This window comes from Lolium perenne, chromosome 2 (genome assembly GCF_019359855.2).
Source record: "Lolium perenne isolate Kyuss_39 chromosome 2, Kyuss_2.0, whole genome shotgun sequence".
Classification (NCBI taxonomy): Eukaryota; Viridiplantae; Streptophyta; class Magnoliopsida; order Poales; family Poaceae; genus Lolium; species Lolium perenne.
In genome coordinates, this window is record NC_067245.2 from 292,952,144 (window position 1) to 292,968,611 (window position 16,468).

General features: G+C 44.9%; 2 protein-coding genes across 2 annotated transcripts; one reads left to right on the top strand and one right to left on the bottom strand.

The window, feature by feature from the left end:
- Positions 1 to 2,581: 2,581 nt before the first annotated feature.
- Positions 2,582 to 5,560, top strand: LOC127336240 (vacuolar-sorting receptor 7). Its single transcript, XM_051363032.2, has 5 exons — positions 2,582 to 3,856; positions 4,033 to 4,116; positions 4,217 to 4,525; positions 4,611 to 4,846; positions 5,130 to 5,560. Exons 1-5 carry the CDS (start codon positions 2,692 to 2,694, stop codon positions 5,232 to 5,234), a joined length of 1,899 nt encoding a protein of 632 aa, XP_051218992.1. The 5' UTR covers positions 2,582 to 2,691; the 3' UTR covers positions 5,235 to 5,560.
- Positions 5,561 to 5,711: 151 nt separating this feature from the next.
- On the bottom strand, positions 5,712 to 11,368 carry LOC127336239 (multiple RNA-binding domain-containing protein 1). Its single transcript, XM_051363031.2, has 15 exons — positions 11,185 to 11,368; positions 10,965 to 11,075; positions 10,451 to 10,565; positions 9,471 to 10,327; positions 9,236 to 9,367; positions 9,000 to 9,086; positions 8,788 to 8,905; positions 8,241 to 8,564; positions 7,977 to 8,041; positions 7,171 to 7,342; positions 6,927 to 7,031; positions 6,737 to 6,838; positions 6,450 to 6,623; positions 6,046 to 6,177; positions 5,712 to 5,962 (listed from the first exon to the last, which is right to left on the bottom strand). Coding segments are annotated over exons 1-15 (2,661 nt in total). The 5' UTR covers positions 11,187 to 11,368; the 3' UTR covers positions 5,712 to 5,797.
- Between the last annotated feature and the right edge of the window lie 5,100 nt (positions 11,369 to 16,468).

The window sequence follows — 16,468 nt, forward strand, 5'->3', positions numbered from 1 at the left end:
ATGATTAGTTTCATAATCATGAACATTGGATGTTATTAATAACAAGGTTATATCATTATATGAATGATGTAATGGACACACCCAATTAAGCGTAGCATAAGATCTCGTCATTAAGTTATTTGCTATAAGCTTTCGATACATAGTTACCTAGTCCTTATGACCATGAGATCATGTAAATCACTTATACCGGAAAGGTACTTTGATTACACCAAACACCACTGCGTAAATGGGTGGCTATAAAGGTGGGATTAAGTATCCGGAAAATATGAGTTGAAGCATATGGATCAACAGTGGGATTTGTCCATCCCGATGACGGATAGATATACTCTGGGCCCTCTCGGTGGAATGTCGTCTAATGTCTTGCAAGCATATGAATGAGTTCATAAGAGACCACATACCACGGTACGAGTAAAGAGTACTTGTCAGGAGACGAGGTTGAACAAGGTATAGAGTGATACCAAAGATCAAACCTCGGACAAGTAAAATATCACGAGACAAAGGGAATTGGTAATGTATGTGAATGGTTCATTCGATCACTAAAGTCATCGTTGAATATGTGGGAGCCATTATGGATCTCCAGATCCCACTATTGGTTATTGGTCGGAGTGAGTACTCAACCATGTCCGCATAGTTCACGAACCGTAGGGTGACACACTTAAAGTTGGATGTTGAAATGGTAGTACTTGAATATGGAATGAAGTTCGAATATTTGTTCGGAGTCCCGGATGAGATCCCGGACATCACGAGGAGTTCCGGAATGGTCCGGAGAATAAGATTCATATATAGGATGTCATTTTATGTGAATTAAAATGTCGCGGAAGGTTTTATGGAAGGTTCTAGAAGGTTCTAGAAAAGTCCGGAAGAAACCACCAAGGAAGGTGGAGTCCAATGTGGACTCCACCTCCATGGCCGGCCAGCCCTAGGTGGGGAGGAGTCCCAAGTGGACTCCCCCTTAGGGGGCCGGCCACCCCCCCACATGGGAGGTGGAAATCCCACTTTTGGTGGGAGTCCTAGTTGGGCAAGGTTTCCCTCTCTTATGGAAGGTTTTGGGTTCGGGTCTTATTCGAAGACTTGGACACCAACACTTGGGGATCCACCTATATAATGAGGGGCCAAGGGAGGGGGCCGGCCACCCCCAAGACCACAAGCTGGCCGCCCCCCTTGAGTGGCCGGCCACCCCCTCCCAAACCCTAGCCGCCCCCTTCTCCTCCATATCTCCCGCGTAGCTTAGCGAAGCTCCGCCGGACTTCTTCACCGCCACCGACACCACGCCGTCGTGCTGTCGGATTCAAGAGGAGCTACTACTTCCGCTGCCCGCTGGAACGGGGAGGTGGACGTCGTCTTCATCAACAACCGAACGTGTGACCGAGTACGGAGGTGCTGCCCGTTCGTGGCGCCGGAACCGATCGTGATCAAGATCTTCTACGCGCTTTTGCAAGCGGCAAGTGATCGTCTACCGCAGCAACAAGAGCCTCATCTTGTAGGCTTTGGAATCTCTTCAAGGGTGAGACTCGATACCCCCTCGTTGCTACCGTCTTCTAGATTGCATCTTGGCTTGGATTGCGTGTTCGCCGTAGGAAAATTTTTTGTTTTCTATGCAACGTTATCCTACAGGAGACATGGCGGGAGCTCACGCCCGTGTGTGAAAAGCTTTTTCAGTGACGACCAGGTAAGCGGCGCCATCTTCTCCGCGGGGTCTTCTTCCTCCACGTCTTCCTCGTCCGATGGCCAAAGCGTTGTGGTTAACATCGAACCCTATGTATGGTAGATTAGATCTGTTAGAAGTTTAGTTCTGCTAGATTAGATGTTAAAGGAATATATCAGATTCACACGAGCCCATGTTCAGTTAGGTAACACACTTGTAAACCGTGTGGTGCAGACCAAAATAAAAATCCAGAGTCACTCTCATGTGTTGTCAGATTGTGCTTGAAGCGAAACAACACTAAGTTGACTTGGTTTTCTCTAACATCATGCACGGTTCCAGACTGGAAGAATATTATCCACACTGGCAGAGACACCGAATTTCTCAAATATCATTTGATTATCATGGGCTAGCTAGTACTTGTATGATCGCCGAGTAAAAGCATGTGACCTGATGACTGAAACAAACATGCGCGAGTTGTTCTTGGCACGTCTGATCCAACCTACACGGCCAGTTGCGATCATCATTGTGCTCACCCGCTGACTGACCCCAACCGGAGCTTCTTGGTTACACCCTTCCAATGTCAGTGTCACAACTCTCGTTGGATCACAAAAAAGATTGAAAAATGGAATTGGTCAGAGCATAATTAGCACGTCACGGTGTGTTGCTACGCAAAGCAAGCAATGTCACACCTCTCGTATGGTTTTGTTCTGTCAAAGGAAAAAAAAAACTTGTGGGCAAGACCTGCAGCTGGTCAATCTGAAATCGCAAATCTGTAAACATCATCCTGTACAGCGACACCGCGAGGAAAAAATCAACATTTGAACAATTTGCAGTCTACGCCCAAATTTCCCCTAGAAATGTTCTTATTCCCGTCACAGAAAAGGACGTCTGAATAATTAAGCCATTAAAAAATCAGAGTTTCGTTAGTCTCCTCCTCCCTGTCCAACTTACATGTCGTCTCCACTACGTTCCCCGTTTTAACCACCCTACTGCGAAAAATTCCAAGAACGCGCAGCAAGGGACCGAGCCAGAGAGACATCTCGAGAATGGCGATGCAAGGAAGGAGGCTCGCGGCCGTGTTGTTGCTCGTCGTGGCCACGGCGAGCGTGGCGTCGGCCCGGTTCATCGTGGAGAAGAACAGCGTGAAGGTGGTGTCGCCGCACTCGCTCCGGGGCCGCCACGAGGCCGCGATCGCCAACTACGGCGTCCCGGACTACGGCGGCACGCTGACCGGCGTGGTGCTGTACCCGGCCGACGCGAAGCTGGCGAACGGGTGCAAGCCGTTCGACGCGGCGGCGCCGTTCAAGTCGCGGTCCGGCCGCCCCGTGGTGCTCCTGGTGGACCGCGGCGGCTGCTTCTTCGCGCTCAAGACGTGGAACGCGCAGCAGGCGGGCGCGGCGGCGGTGCTGGTGGCGGACAGCGTGGAGGAGCCGCTGCTGACGATGGACACCCCCGAGGAGGAGACCCCCGACATGGCCTTCCTCGCCAACATCACCGCCCCCTCGGCGCTCATCACGAAGACCTTCGGCGACGCCCTCCGCGCCGCCGCCTCCAAGTCCGGCGGCGACGAGGAGGTGGTGGTGCGGCTCGACTGGCGCGAGTCGATGCCGAACCCGGACGAGCGGGTGGAGTACGAGTTCTGGACCAACAGCAACGACGAGTGCGGGCCGCGGTGCGACGAGCAGGCGGCGTTCGTGTCGGCGTTCCGCGGCCACGCGCAGCTGCTGGAGAAGGCCGGCGACGCGCTCTTCACCCCGCACTACATCACCTGGTTCTGCCCGTCCCAGTTCGCCGGCACGCGGCAGTGCGCGTCGCAGTGCATCAACCACGGCCGGTACTGCGCGCCGGACCCGGAGGGCGACCTGGGGGCCGGGTACGAGGGGCGGGACGTGGTGTTGGAGAACCTCCGGCAGCTGTGCGTGCACCGCGTGGCCAACGCCCGGAACTCGTCGTGGGTGTGGTGGGACTTCGTCACCGACTACCGCGTCCGGTGCTCCATGAAGGAGAGGAAGTACTCGCGGGAGTGCGCCGACGAGGTGGTGGCGTCGCTGGGCCTGCCGGCGGAGATGATCGCCGAGTGCATGGGCGACCCCGAGGCCGACGTCGACAACGACGTGCTCAAGACGGAGCAGATCGTGCAGGTCGGGCAGGGGAACCGAGGGGACGTCACCATCTTGCCCACGCTCGTCATCAATAACGTGCAGTACCGCGGTAGGAATTCCATACGAGTTTCTTGCAAAATTCTATCTCCAGACATGGTACTGAACTTGTGGATCAAACAGCTCATTTCAGAACTCAAGCAGATGTTGCTCATCATTGCTTTCTCCTAGTAATTTCAAAAACAGTCTCTGCTTCTGTCTGAAACTAATCGTGTTCTTTGTGCACAGGGAAACTGGAGAGCACGGCCGTTCTGAAGGCGATCTGCGCCGGATACAAGGAGACCACCGAGCCCCGTGTCTGCTTGACGCAAGGTCTGCAACCTCACACTCGAGGAAGCCATCCCTGATGGATTGCTTCAGTTCAATGCTAACCAGTGATCACAAACTCAAAACCTTTGCGATTACATCACAGACATGGAGACTGACGAGTGCCTGAACAACAACGGCGGCTGCTGGCGCGACGACAAGACCAACGTCACCGCCTGCAAGGACACGTACCGGGGGCGGACCTGCGAGTGCCCGGTGGTGGACGGCGTGCAGTACGAAGGGGACGGGTACAAGGAGTGCAAGGCCGTCGGGCCTGGGCGGTGCGCGGTGGACAACGGCGGGTGCTGGAAGGACACCAGGCACGGCAAGACCTTCTCCGCCTGCGCCGGCTCCGAATCGCTCAGCGGGTGCAAGTGCCCTCCGGGGTTCAGGGGCGACGGCATCACCTGCGAAGGTGCGTCCGCTCCTCCTTCGCTTCTCCTCCATCCTACTCCTTTGCATTCGCAGCTTCCCACTGACGGCGTTCATGGCGGTTGCAGACGTGGACGAGTGCGGCGAGAAGCTCTCCTGCTCCTGCCCGCACTGCTCCTGCCGGAACACCTGGGGCGGCCACCACTGCAGGTGCAAGGGCGACGACCTCGTCTACATCAGGGACCAGGACACCTGCGTGGCGAAGAACACGTCGTCGCTCGGGTGGACGGTGGTGGTGCTGGTGCTCGCGTGCCTCGTCGGCGCCGGAGCCGCCGGGTTCGCCTTCTACAAGTACAGGCTCAGGGTAAGGATCGGAGGCACAGGCAGCTCCTCCTCCTCCATCTCAAAATATAACTTCGTTGCAAACAATGACCCAAGCATGGGCGGACCTAGAAGTTTCTAGAAGCCCGGGCAAACATGCCTACCATGCCATTTTTTGAGACAAAATGCTATAGAACATCACATGATACTAGGCGTGCCGCCGCAGCCAAGCCCGGGCGACCGCCCGGGCTAGAGGGATGGTGGATCCGCCCATGGACCCAAACACTCAAACTTTCTTGGCTGACGATATATAAAATTTCTCGCAGTCGTACATGGATTCAGAGGTAGCGGCGATCATGTCGCAGTACATGCCTCTCGAGAGCCACAGCAGCGAGAACCGGCCGCTGAGGGAGGAGGCTCAGGAAGCATAGGCCGGTCTGGTTCCAGCAATTCACGCTAGCTATGAATTTTTCAAGATTTTCGACAGGTCGTGTACATGACAGAAACAGAATATAGCTTTACCTGACAGGCAGGAGCTCTTTCCATTTTTCTGCCTGGCACATTTGTAGAGAAAGGTGAGGGATAGGTCATAATATTTTGATACGATGCACCAAACACAGATGGCATAGTACATACTAGTCACGAGCCTGGCACATTTTGCTGTATAAAATTCTACACTGCATACAAGAATAGCTGCGGCTTGTAAAGGTGGATGATAGAACTGAACAAGTAGCTGTTTCTGATTTTGTGGCAACAATCTTTTAAATGGGCTTTGGAACCCAGTGTGATTCAGTTTGTATTGTACATAAGAGTTGCTGCATTGCCTTTTTTTTTTCTTGAGGACTTAAACACCAAGACAGGATAAAAGTGAAAAAAGCTTGGACAGACAAGAAAACAACAACAACAACAAAAAAAGGCTTTGCCTTGAACGAGTGATACTATCATACAAAGTGATCAAAAATTTGCTGCCTCGTGATAGCTCCACCAAACGGTATTACTCTACTATCCTTGAAAACTTGACAGAGCCTTCGTCCATCAGACTAGTTTGTTTCCTCTTCTTGGACATCCTCTGGAAACCGCTCTGTTCATCCACGAACTGAGCAGCGGTTCTTGCCCGCAACTCTTCAAGGGTCTCTCCCTCTTTTGCCCGCTCAATCACCTGAAGCGAACGCAAGAGAGTCAGTAATATGCAGTTGGTTCATGCATCATAGGGCGTTAGCTTGAAGGAGAAAGGTTTCATACCAGGTGTCTGCCATAAAGATGGGTGCTCGCAAGGGCTTGCAGGGCGTTCTGTGCCTCTTGCTTCGTGACGAATTCAACAAAAGCGAAACCCCTGTGACTTCCAAACTTCATAGGCAGCCTGAGGCTTTTGAGCTGAAATTATATTCATCAATGTAACTCATTAGACTTCAGGAAGAATATAATCATTAATCAAACAAATTGGCTCTTTCTTGGGTAAATCAAAGAGAACATAAAAATTAACAACTCCTCATATTATAAAATATATTCTTTTTGTGAGAGTTCAAATATTTTTGACCATGATATATTCTTGCATTTTCTACGAGACTGAATCCCCATCCATGGAGACTCCTTTGTTCTCATCTAGGTTTTTCAATAAATTTCAATAACAAAAGGAGGATATTCACCTGGCCAAATGGACTAAATAATTGCCTCAAATCCTTTTCAGTCGCTTCGAACGCTACATTTCGCACAAGAAGTTTTGTTGAACTCTTATCCTTTTCATTTTTCTTCGCACTCTGACCATCCTTTCTCCCATGGCACAGTTGCAAGATCAGAGCATGCCCATCCAAAACTGTCCCCTATTAACACAAAAATCATTTACTCATTTAGCATGCTGCCACATTAACATAATATACAGGAAAAAAGTACGAGAGGGAAAGATGACTCTGACAGGCAGGTCCAGCAGGAATACCTGTAGATCTTTGCACACACTTGTTGCAGTTTCAACTGAATCAAACTCAACGAAGCCAAATCCCATCGAAACATTCTTGCCTTTCTTAATATGTTTTTTCACCTAAACAATGACTCAAAAAAAGGATGGGTAAGAGTTAAGAGAGTGGGACATGCAATAATGCATTCGATATTCATAAGGATATCCATACCGTTGCACTTTTAAGACTCCCGGTTTTCAATTTTGTACTGAAATGCTGCTTTAAGGATTCATCTGTAGTCTTGAAATTCAAATTCTTGACAAATACAGACCGAGACTGCAATGAATAATGGTATATTACTAAGATTCGTAACAGTCCAAGTATAAGTGATGTAGCCAAAAGCAAACACAAAACTGTTCTGTCATAAACTGTATATAATAATAATTTGAAAGGCCAAGTTAGAGAAAGAGCAAACCTCCACCCTATCAGGATCAATCTCCTCAGCACTCACTCCTTCCACAGTTTGATCTACAATAGCTTTTGTAATAATCCTCTCACCAATGGTATTCATTTCCTCCTCTTCCACGTGTGTTGAGGTAGGAGATAAAATATTGTCAGGTGCCCATTCCAAATACAGTGGAGTATCCCTGTAGTACAAAAGAAAGACTATTATGAGATATAGACCATTGTAGATTCATGTAACAAGATAAGAGCATTTTTTGACAGAAATGTCAGAAGCCACCACTGGCAAATAAAACTAAAAAGCAGTAAAATGGAAAAAGGACTATAAGTCAGCAGGAAGTTGTAATCAGCAAAAAGTAATCCCCATGCTAATATCCAGTATACAAGTATCAGGTATGAGTCCAATAAATAAAAGGCAACACTTATTGCGTTGATGTTGATAATTGCAATCTATAGCAGTGGTGTAAAGTGGCACGAAAGTATTTTAATAGCAGAACAGCAGAAGCTGATATATTTTTTACCTTTCAGGAATATAAAAATAAAAGAAAACCTTCCTAATTGAAGTAAACAAGGCTGCGGCCTCAAGTCAAGGTGAGAACATCAGACATGAAAGATGAAACAACTGATGCATATATTTCACTGAATTACAAAAGGCAAATATGTCAACCCGTCATGTATTACTTCAACTAAATGCAATTATTACCTTAATTAACAACAGTAGTTTATACAGATCTCAATCAAGTGAAGTGATCAACACAGAGCGCAGAAGTTTATCTAAGAAATAGCAACGAATTAACTGTCACCACTACAGAAACTTACTTGTATCGTGTGTACAGCAATTTTTTGAAAGCGTGACGAGCTTCTGTTGCTTCAACAAAGACTACCTGAGACAACCAAAAGAAAATTTTAAGACAAACCAATGAAGTCAAGGGGCATTGTCTGTAGTGCAGGTAATGAAGCCCACTTGCAAACTCTGAGAGCAAACGATATACAGCCATGAATAGCTCCAAAAGGCAATATCACAACCAGCATGAGTGCATGACAATAAATAGAGGAACAACACAAGCAAAATGTAGAACATACCAAGGCAAATACTCTTGTTGGAGGGAGAATGATTTTATCCAAACTTCCATGTTTCTGAAACATCGCAGCGAGATCTTCTTCAGAAGAATTAAATGGCAAGTTTTTTACTAGTATTACATGGTTGCTTCTTTTCAACTTCTCGTTTCTTTTGGAAGTATTTTCTTCCAAGGCAGCAACATTAACTCCAGACCTAGCCAGATGCTTCTTGGTCTCCGCAATGACATGTGTCTCACCAAGAGCGATACGGACAGCAAGGTCATCCGCTTCCCTATGAAGTAACTCACTCTTACTTATACCATTCTTCCTTGCTATATTCTCAACAACCTAAGTACAAACACAATTGCTTCAATCAGTTTGCATACAAGATCCAATGGAAATTTTCAAAATTCAACAACATTAGCAACTTATAAAGGAATAGCAAAAAACATATTTGACAGCAATATCATGTGATTATTACAGTTTGTCTCAACAAAAACAAATAAACAGCATGTAGAGTGGCACAAATAAAGATCAGTAAATCAGTGTCAAGGCTAGAAGATAACCATACAGTATCTTGACGCATATAAAAGCTGTTCCATGCTCTGGTATCCCCACCAATTTCAGAAGCTTTCTTTTGTTCCAACTTTTGCTGCTTCAGATTCATTTTCTCGTCAACAGCAAAATGACTAGACCATGACAATTAAGAGTAAACGAATTAAACATTATTTGCATAGCAAAAACCCAAGAAATAAACAACACAAAATGGACTTAATTTCTTACTCAAACGGCTTATTATTTAGTGGTTTAGCAGCCTTTACGCGTAATAGTCGCCCCTGAAAACTGAAGTTGTCTAATTCACCTAGTGCCCTGCAAAGAACATATCAAGGTGTGACGCAACATGCAATAAGGAAACTAAATTTGTAGAGGAAATGATTAAAGGATCTCTTGTAAGCTGAGCTGTCAAAAAATAAGAATATCCTTCTGAATCAGACATGCTAAAGTTGTTAACCAAATACCTGACTGCTGAGTCTGGAAGGTTAAAAAGCACATAACCTCTGCCTGTTGAGAGCTTGGTGGTTTTATCGACAACAATATGTGCCTGCTCAACATCACCATACTGGCTGCATAGCTCAACCAGATCATCTTCACTGAAACCATAAGCAACAATATGCTTGTAAGAAAAGGCAAACAGTTATATCTTGAATATAATACATAAAGGTTGATCTGAAGTAGTAACAGGTAAGAACATACGTAGTTGCATATGAAAGATTGCAGATATATAAACGGCCAGTCTCCAGTGCCAGCTTCTTTTCATCAGTAGCTGAAGCGGCTTCAACATCTTCTGTTTCTTGATTGGCATGTTTTTCATCTTTTTGTTGGGTGTCAATATGTTCACCATCTTGGTTGTCAGGATCTTCCACCTCTTCCATGTCACTAACTTCCATGGGTGCTTCATTATCTACATTATTCTTCTGATTCAGATTACCCTTCTGATCCACCACCTGACCCCTTTCATTTGCATCAAGTAATTCATTAGATGGTTCTTCATCATCAGAGCTGCTACCCAACTGATCACCAGAATCTTCATCATCAGATTCGGAATCTGACCAATTTTTTCTAATTTTACTCTTCAAGAAGTCCACATCGCTCATATTTTTGTCTTTTTTACTTCCAGATTGTAGATTTTCCGAAGCACCTTTTGAGGGCAAATCATTTATTATTTTCTCCTCAAAATCATCTTCAGAAGATGAATCATTCTCAGAAGATGAATCGTTTTCAGAGACTGCAGCAGTACTCTTCAGAGGCTTCTTAGCTACTAGGGTGTTATCTTTGTCAGCAGTATCAAGGGTGCCTGTTGTGTCATTCGCCCACATCTTTGCTTTAGAACGGGGCTGCATTACTTGAAGAAACTCTTCGAACTTGGGATCATTAGCAAGACTTCCTTTAGAACCTCCCGCATCAACAGATGTTCCTTTGCCTTTGGAACTTTTCAGCGGTGTGTTAGCATCCACAGTGTCCTTCTTATCTTTACTGTTATATTCAGGCTTCTTCAAGGAATGACGGCTCCAAGGGCGAGGAGCATCAGGGTCACCAATCTTACGAGCAACCTGTCACACAACAGATTGTTTATGGGCATGTGCATTCCATCGCCTACAGCAATACACATCCAACAGATACAATCCCAAAGAGAGGAAAGAAAGGCTGAAGCCCGTTGAGAAAGTAAAGTATACCTCACATGTGATCTTAGAAGTGTCAATGTATGTATTGTTGAAATACTTGAGAGCCTCCGCTGCCTCTTCATTGGTTCTGAAACCAATAAATGCAAGATGCCTGCTCTTTCCATCCCTACAGAGAAGCAAAACCATTCAAGTCTTTGGACTTCAACTATAATTTCTCCAAACAGCTAGTTGCATATCGTCTGGTACAAATCAGGTCAATCTTGTATGTTTATTTTGGAGGAGTAAGGTATAATGAGGCCAGCACAGGTTTGAAAAATGCAGGAAAGGTTTGGATTCTCTCGTCCAAATGAAACTACTGTACCATTTTCTATAGCAACTGTTAATAAGTTCGTCCTTATGATTGTGCAGAAATATAATGTGTTCCGTAAGAAGGAACATAATATATAGTCGTCTGATTATCTATTCCCCTGGTCCTCTAACTCTAAGCAAACGCATATTACGGTTAAACTGGCACAGAAGCAGCAAGCAATGACCCCAATATCCAATGAGTAGGCGGCGCGCTTACTTGGTTCGGATGACCTTGGCGTCGGTCACCTCGCCCTTCCGAGAGAAAACCTCCCGCAGCCGCTTCTCGTCGGCGCCCTTGGGCAGGTTCTTCACGCACAGCCGCGACGACCTGCGCAGCATGAACCACACCAATTCAAACACCAAGAGGCGAAACAGCAGCGAGACGCGGTAGGGCAAGCAGTTCAGCGAATTGATAGCGCGAAGAGGCAGAGACTCACATGGCGTCCACCGGCGAGGGCGCCCGTGCTGCTGCGTCGGCGAGTCGGGGGCTGTTGTAGGGTTTAGGTGGTGAGGCGGCTGAGCGGTGGGTTTTGGCCTTCGGGGGCGGTGGCAATGGCGGCCGGCGGCGGCGGCAGGGAAAGGTTGTGCTGGGTCTGGGTCTGGCCTTTGCGTGGGCCTGGGCCTTTGGGCGCGGTTGGAGTCGGTTGAGTTATTCGGGCTACTAAGGAATTCGGTCTAGTTCTCAAAAAAAAAAAAAAAAAAAAAAAAAAAAAAAAAACTAAGGAATTCGGTCTACTAAAAAAAAACACAAAAATCGGTTTTCTAGAACTAGCCAATAAGTTAGTAGTAATAAAATTGTTAGTGAAACAATGATGATGAATAGACCCCGAATGCTATACTATGAAACACATCTTTACTATAGTTATTGGTAGTTTCTTAAAGACTAAGTATTACTATTACTAAAGATCATTATGCCATGATCCTACTATGAAATAGGATATGATATATATGTCACAAGATCTTCAAACGTCACTTTGTAACTGAGCAACAATATAGTTGATCTCCGTGCATACCGGATAATATGTCGTAGTGTCATTTCATGTGATCGTACGAATTGCTACTCCCACTATTATTCGGAATTGTTGAAAGGTTTTGAAAGGACCGAAAAAGTCCAAAATATTATGGAAGGTTCTGAAAATGTACGGTACGACCTAGGCAGTCTTAGGAAGTCCGTAAGGTTTAATAATAGGTATATCCACGCTATCTTGACGGGTAAGGAGTTTTTCCCTAAGACAAATTCAGATTTGGCAAAGGAGTCCCGTCCTAGTTCTAGTAGGTTTTGGTTGGCAGAAACTTATTCGAACTCTCGCAAACTTGGTGACAGGTTTATGGACGATCCAAGGGGCTTGTCCACCTATTTAAAGGGACCAAGAGGACACCCCAAAGAAACATCAAGTCGCAACCCCAAGTCCCCACAAGCCACAACACCTCCTCCGCCACCAAAACCCTAGCAGTCGACACGTCGTCGACTCTTGTGCCGACGTCGTCGTCCAATCGTCTCCATCACCTCCATGGAGTGTACCTAATAATATGTCCGACGTGCTCTAGGTTCTCTCTCTTGGATGCAGAAGCGTTGTCGGATCTCTACCGTCCATCTAGATCTATTCTAGCTTAGTCGGTGATCGTGCAAGCGTTGTTGGATCTCCATCATCACATTCCTTGCTTCGACGAAGTGCTTGATCACACTTCGACGTGGTGATGCTTCTCCCTTATGTATGGATACCGTGGACGTGTTGCACGTGTGACACTTTGATCGTCGAGCCGTTCGCGAACATCTCCACGCGACTAGACGAGTCTAGTTGTCGGGATCGACTCGATCTTCATCAACCTCGTCATTGACAACTTCCACTAGTTCGATCTACCAGGGTATGAGCCGTTACCTCCCTCTCGCATATGATCTTGGTTTTATGCGTAGCAATGTGATTGTTAGCTTCTCCTTGTTTGCATGTCCTTACTATATTTGAAGTGATGTACTTATTCTTCCGATAACCGTTATTACACTGCTAGAAAAGAGGTCTTCCATCCCAACCCATTAGTTCCCAAATAATTTTACCCAAGACTAATGGGGTCTTTAGTCCCGGTTCTGCTGGGGAATCGGGACTAATGCTCCGATGGCAGGCTGCGGCCGACACATGCCTCTTTAGTCCCGGTTGGGGACACCAACCGGGACTAAAGGTCTCTTTTTCGGGTTTTTTACTCCCCACGCACCTTTCACCCCCACCCCCCGTGGATCGCCTTTTTTTTCTTTGTAAAATATAAAAGAAAATGATAGAAAATTCAAAAAATAAAATGTTTTCAGATTCTTGTATGTTATGCAACCTACTATTCGGTGAAATTAAGAAATTCGAATTTTAACTTATTTTGCAAAAAAAAAAGTTTTAAAAATGGTAAAACCGCATTAACTTTTGCATACGATGTCGGAAAAAACGTATAATTAATCAAAATCATCGTGGGAAAAAGTTACATCCAAATTCACCGGGTTCACCCGATTAGCCAATTTTTAGATTCTCAAAATTCTAAATGAAAATACTGCATCCTGCATAAATATTACTATTACTTTTACCCAATTTTTAGAGTTTCAAATTTTAGGTTTTAAGTTTTGCAAAAAAAAAAAATTTAAAAAATTTAAAAATACAAATAAATAAGTTAATGTTTATTTATTTATTCAAGATTATTATTACAATATTACTTTTGCTTATTAAAATAATTATTTGAAATTTAAACAATAAATAAATGTGATGTCGACCAACATGTTAATAGGATTGATATGATACTAGTATCACATACATGCGCGTGAAACACTTGGATGCGGGACGGGATGGAACTTGAAAGTTAAGCGTGCTAGTGCTAGAGTAGTTGAAGGTTGGGTGACCGAGCGGGCAGTTTGATCACGAGTAAGTAATTTAACTAGAGATAATTGCAGTTAGAGACTAAACGATACAAATAACTGAAATAATAGAAATTCTGAAAAAATAGAAAAAAAAGGAGTGGAAAAATAAGAAAAAATAAAATAATTTTTTTTTCACATGGAGACATTTTTGCCCCGACGCACGCAACCCACGTGGATGGACCTTTAGTCCCGGTTCGTAAGTAACCGGGACTAAACGGGGTGGGCTTTAGTCTCGAATATTTAGTTCCAGTTGCACAACCGGGACTATAGCCCCCTTATGAACCGGGACTAAAGTACTAGTGTTAGTGAAATACCAGTGTTATCACCTTTTCCTAGTAGTATGTTATGTGGAGGTGGTGTTTTGGCACATAGGTGCATGTGAACCTATTATATAAAATGCAGGAAAAATAAAAATAAAAAATGTCAAAAAAAATTAAAAATAAAATTTCTCGTGTACATATGGACATTCTATATTCGCACACAAGTTTTTTTGGGGAAACGAACATTTTATGTGGTCTATATAAAAAATACAAAAAATGTCCTGTAAATAGTCATGTTTTGAATATTAAAATTTGTCTTTTTTTACACGGGACACAAAAAAATTTTTTTTTCCGAAAACTTGCGTATGAACATATACTGTCTATACGTACATGCGCAATTTTATTTCAGAATTTTTCGATATATAAAAATGTGTTTTCACATAGTGGGTTCATATGCACCCGTGAACCAAAATAAATATTCCTATATATCGTACCTTTCTAACAATCACTAGTAGTATGTATTTCGTGAAGTTCATATTTCCATCTGCCGGAGATTGGTAAAGCTTCATTGACGACCGTACCTCTGTAACAATGACTAGTAATATGTATCCCGTGATGTTCATATTTTCCATCTGTCGTAGGGGGCATGTCTTCAACAGTCACAATTCCTCAATTTCCGGTGTTCCTTGGTTCATTTTACATGTAATAATTTTCCATATTTGCCTTATTAATACAGTTCTGACCAGTGTATGCATAAATGCACTTGTTCATGGTTAGCTACAAAGTCTTCATACAATTATTAACATCAAGTGCAACATTTTTTTATCACGTACATGACATCGAAAACTATCACTTTTTTTAGAAGTTTGCAGCTCTTCAAGTTTAAAGGTCCGTGATCAATAATTGCTGACAATCCCTTTGAATCATGTTCCTTCATGATCTAGTCATGTTTCTCTTGTATAAAGGATGTGTGGTTTTAGTCAGTGGGGGATCTTGAAAGAAATTCATGGTCGGGCCACACTATTAGAAAACGCAAAAACATGTTCCAAACCATATGGCTTCGCTTGTCTCGTCTTTTATTTATTTTCAAGACAAAGTTAATTTTTGATTGAGTGGCCTTTCCCATGGATGTTGGGTGCCGTGATCTGCACAATTGATGAACACATTCACAATCGAGTAAACAACATATGCTATAAATTGCTAGCTAAGAAGATTACCGAGACGAATAGTTGAGTAGACAGAATAATTGAAGAATAGAAGGCCCGAAGGGGATCGATTCGGCCTGATTGCGGCATTGGCTGCGGACTGTTAGAGCTCTTGCCGGCTCGTCCCCGTGCTTGCGGTTGCGGACTACTAGAGCTCCTGCTGGCCCGTCCCCGTTCTTGCGGCTGCTGGATGCTAGAGCTCATTCCAGCCTCGTGCCCATGTCTGCATCAGCGGGCTTCGGCAGAGCGGCGGACCCATGACAACTCTTGGCTGACGGTGACGTTGTGGCGCTGCTATGCCTCCTCGCTCTACTGCTTTCCTCGACTCACCTCTCTATTTATGTCCAATGTGCTAACTCTAGCGAGCCGCCATCACGGCCATGGCTCCATGGAAATAGTTGAGAGGAAGAACAAGGGTTGAGAGGTAGTGTACATGGAAGGGTATTGTGTGCTGGGCGCCTAGGCCTCACATGCATAGGGGTTAATATTTTTTTGGCAAATAACAGGGCGGGCCGTGGCCCAGTTTTGCCCCAACGAAGCTCCATAGTTGTTTTAGTCATTGATGAAAGAGCATGGAGGCCATATGTTTGGTTTTAGTTATTGATGGGAGTCCATTTGAACTATGCATGCTTCTTTTGTAAGCGTCGTGTTTGTTTTGTTCACATTGTTAGTATTGAGGCTTTCACTATTTTTTTAGTAGCCACATAATTTTATAAATCTCACGGTTAAAAATATAGTTGTGTTTTTATGGCAACTTTATCCCATTTGAAGTCCTTGTTTACAGTTGTACTTACTTGAGCTAATTATATTTTTATTTTACTTTTCATCCAAACTTACAAGTTGGACTTACACTTCAAAATTATGTGGCAGCTAATGGAGGCACCTAATTTTTTTATATGAAAAAAAAGGAGGCAGCTTAACTTGCCGGACGGCTTGGGCTTGCACTAGCTGGTTGGGCCACTCCGATGAAACCGGCCTCTCCATGAGAATCTGGTGCGTAATAAATGTTAGCGTTAGATGATAGCGTTTGTTCTGGATGGTAGCTTCAACACAAACATGTCTTTTTTGGAAAGAATGGTCCATATAATAGCATGATGCAGCCTAGCTCTGCTCCTACACGCACGAACAGAGCGCGATATTATCACATTCGCGCGTGGCTCACGAGGCATGGCCAGTTGGCCACCCGCTCTGGACATTCTGGAAGGCAACGTCGTGAATGAAAAAGGTGTGGGCACTTCATCCACAGGAGTCGCGATTGGGCCAGATGCAGACTATTCAAAACAAAAAATATCTGCAACCCAGATATACTAATGTCCGACGAGAGGACCTATATATACTGAACTCTGAGTCTCTGGCTCGACCACGC

Coding starts and splice junctions, on each gene's coding strand:
- LOC127336239 (XM_051363031.2), bottom strand. Junction 9,087..9,235: donor CTTCCAGACTCAGCAGTCAG/GTATTTGGTTAA, acceptor TGTTCTTTGCAG/GGCACTAGGTGAATTAGACA. Junction 7,032..7,170: donor TTGATCCTGATAGGGTGGAG/GTTTGCTCTTTC, acceptor TATTCATTGCAG/TCTCGGTCTGTATTTGTCAA.
- LOC127336240 (XM_051363032.2), top strand. CDS start 2,692: ATGGCGATGCAAGGAAGGAGGCTCGCGGCCGTGTTGTTGCTCGTCGTG. Junction 3,857..4,032: donor CAATAACGTGCAGTACCGCG/GTAGGAATTCCA, acceptor CTTTGTGCACAG/GGAAACTGGAGAGCACGGCC. Junction 4,526..4,610: donor CGACGGCATCACCTGCGAAG/GTGCGTCCGCTC, acceptor TGGCGGTTGCAG/ACGTGGACGAGTGCGGCGAG.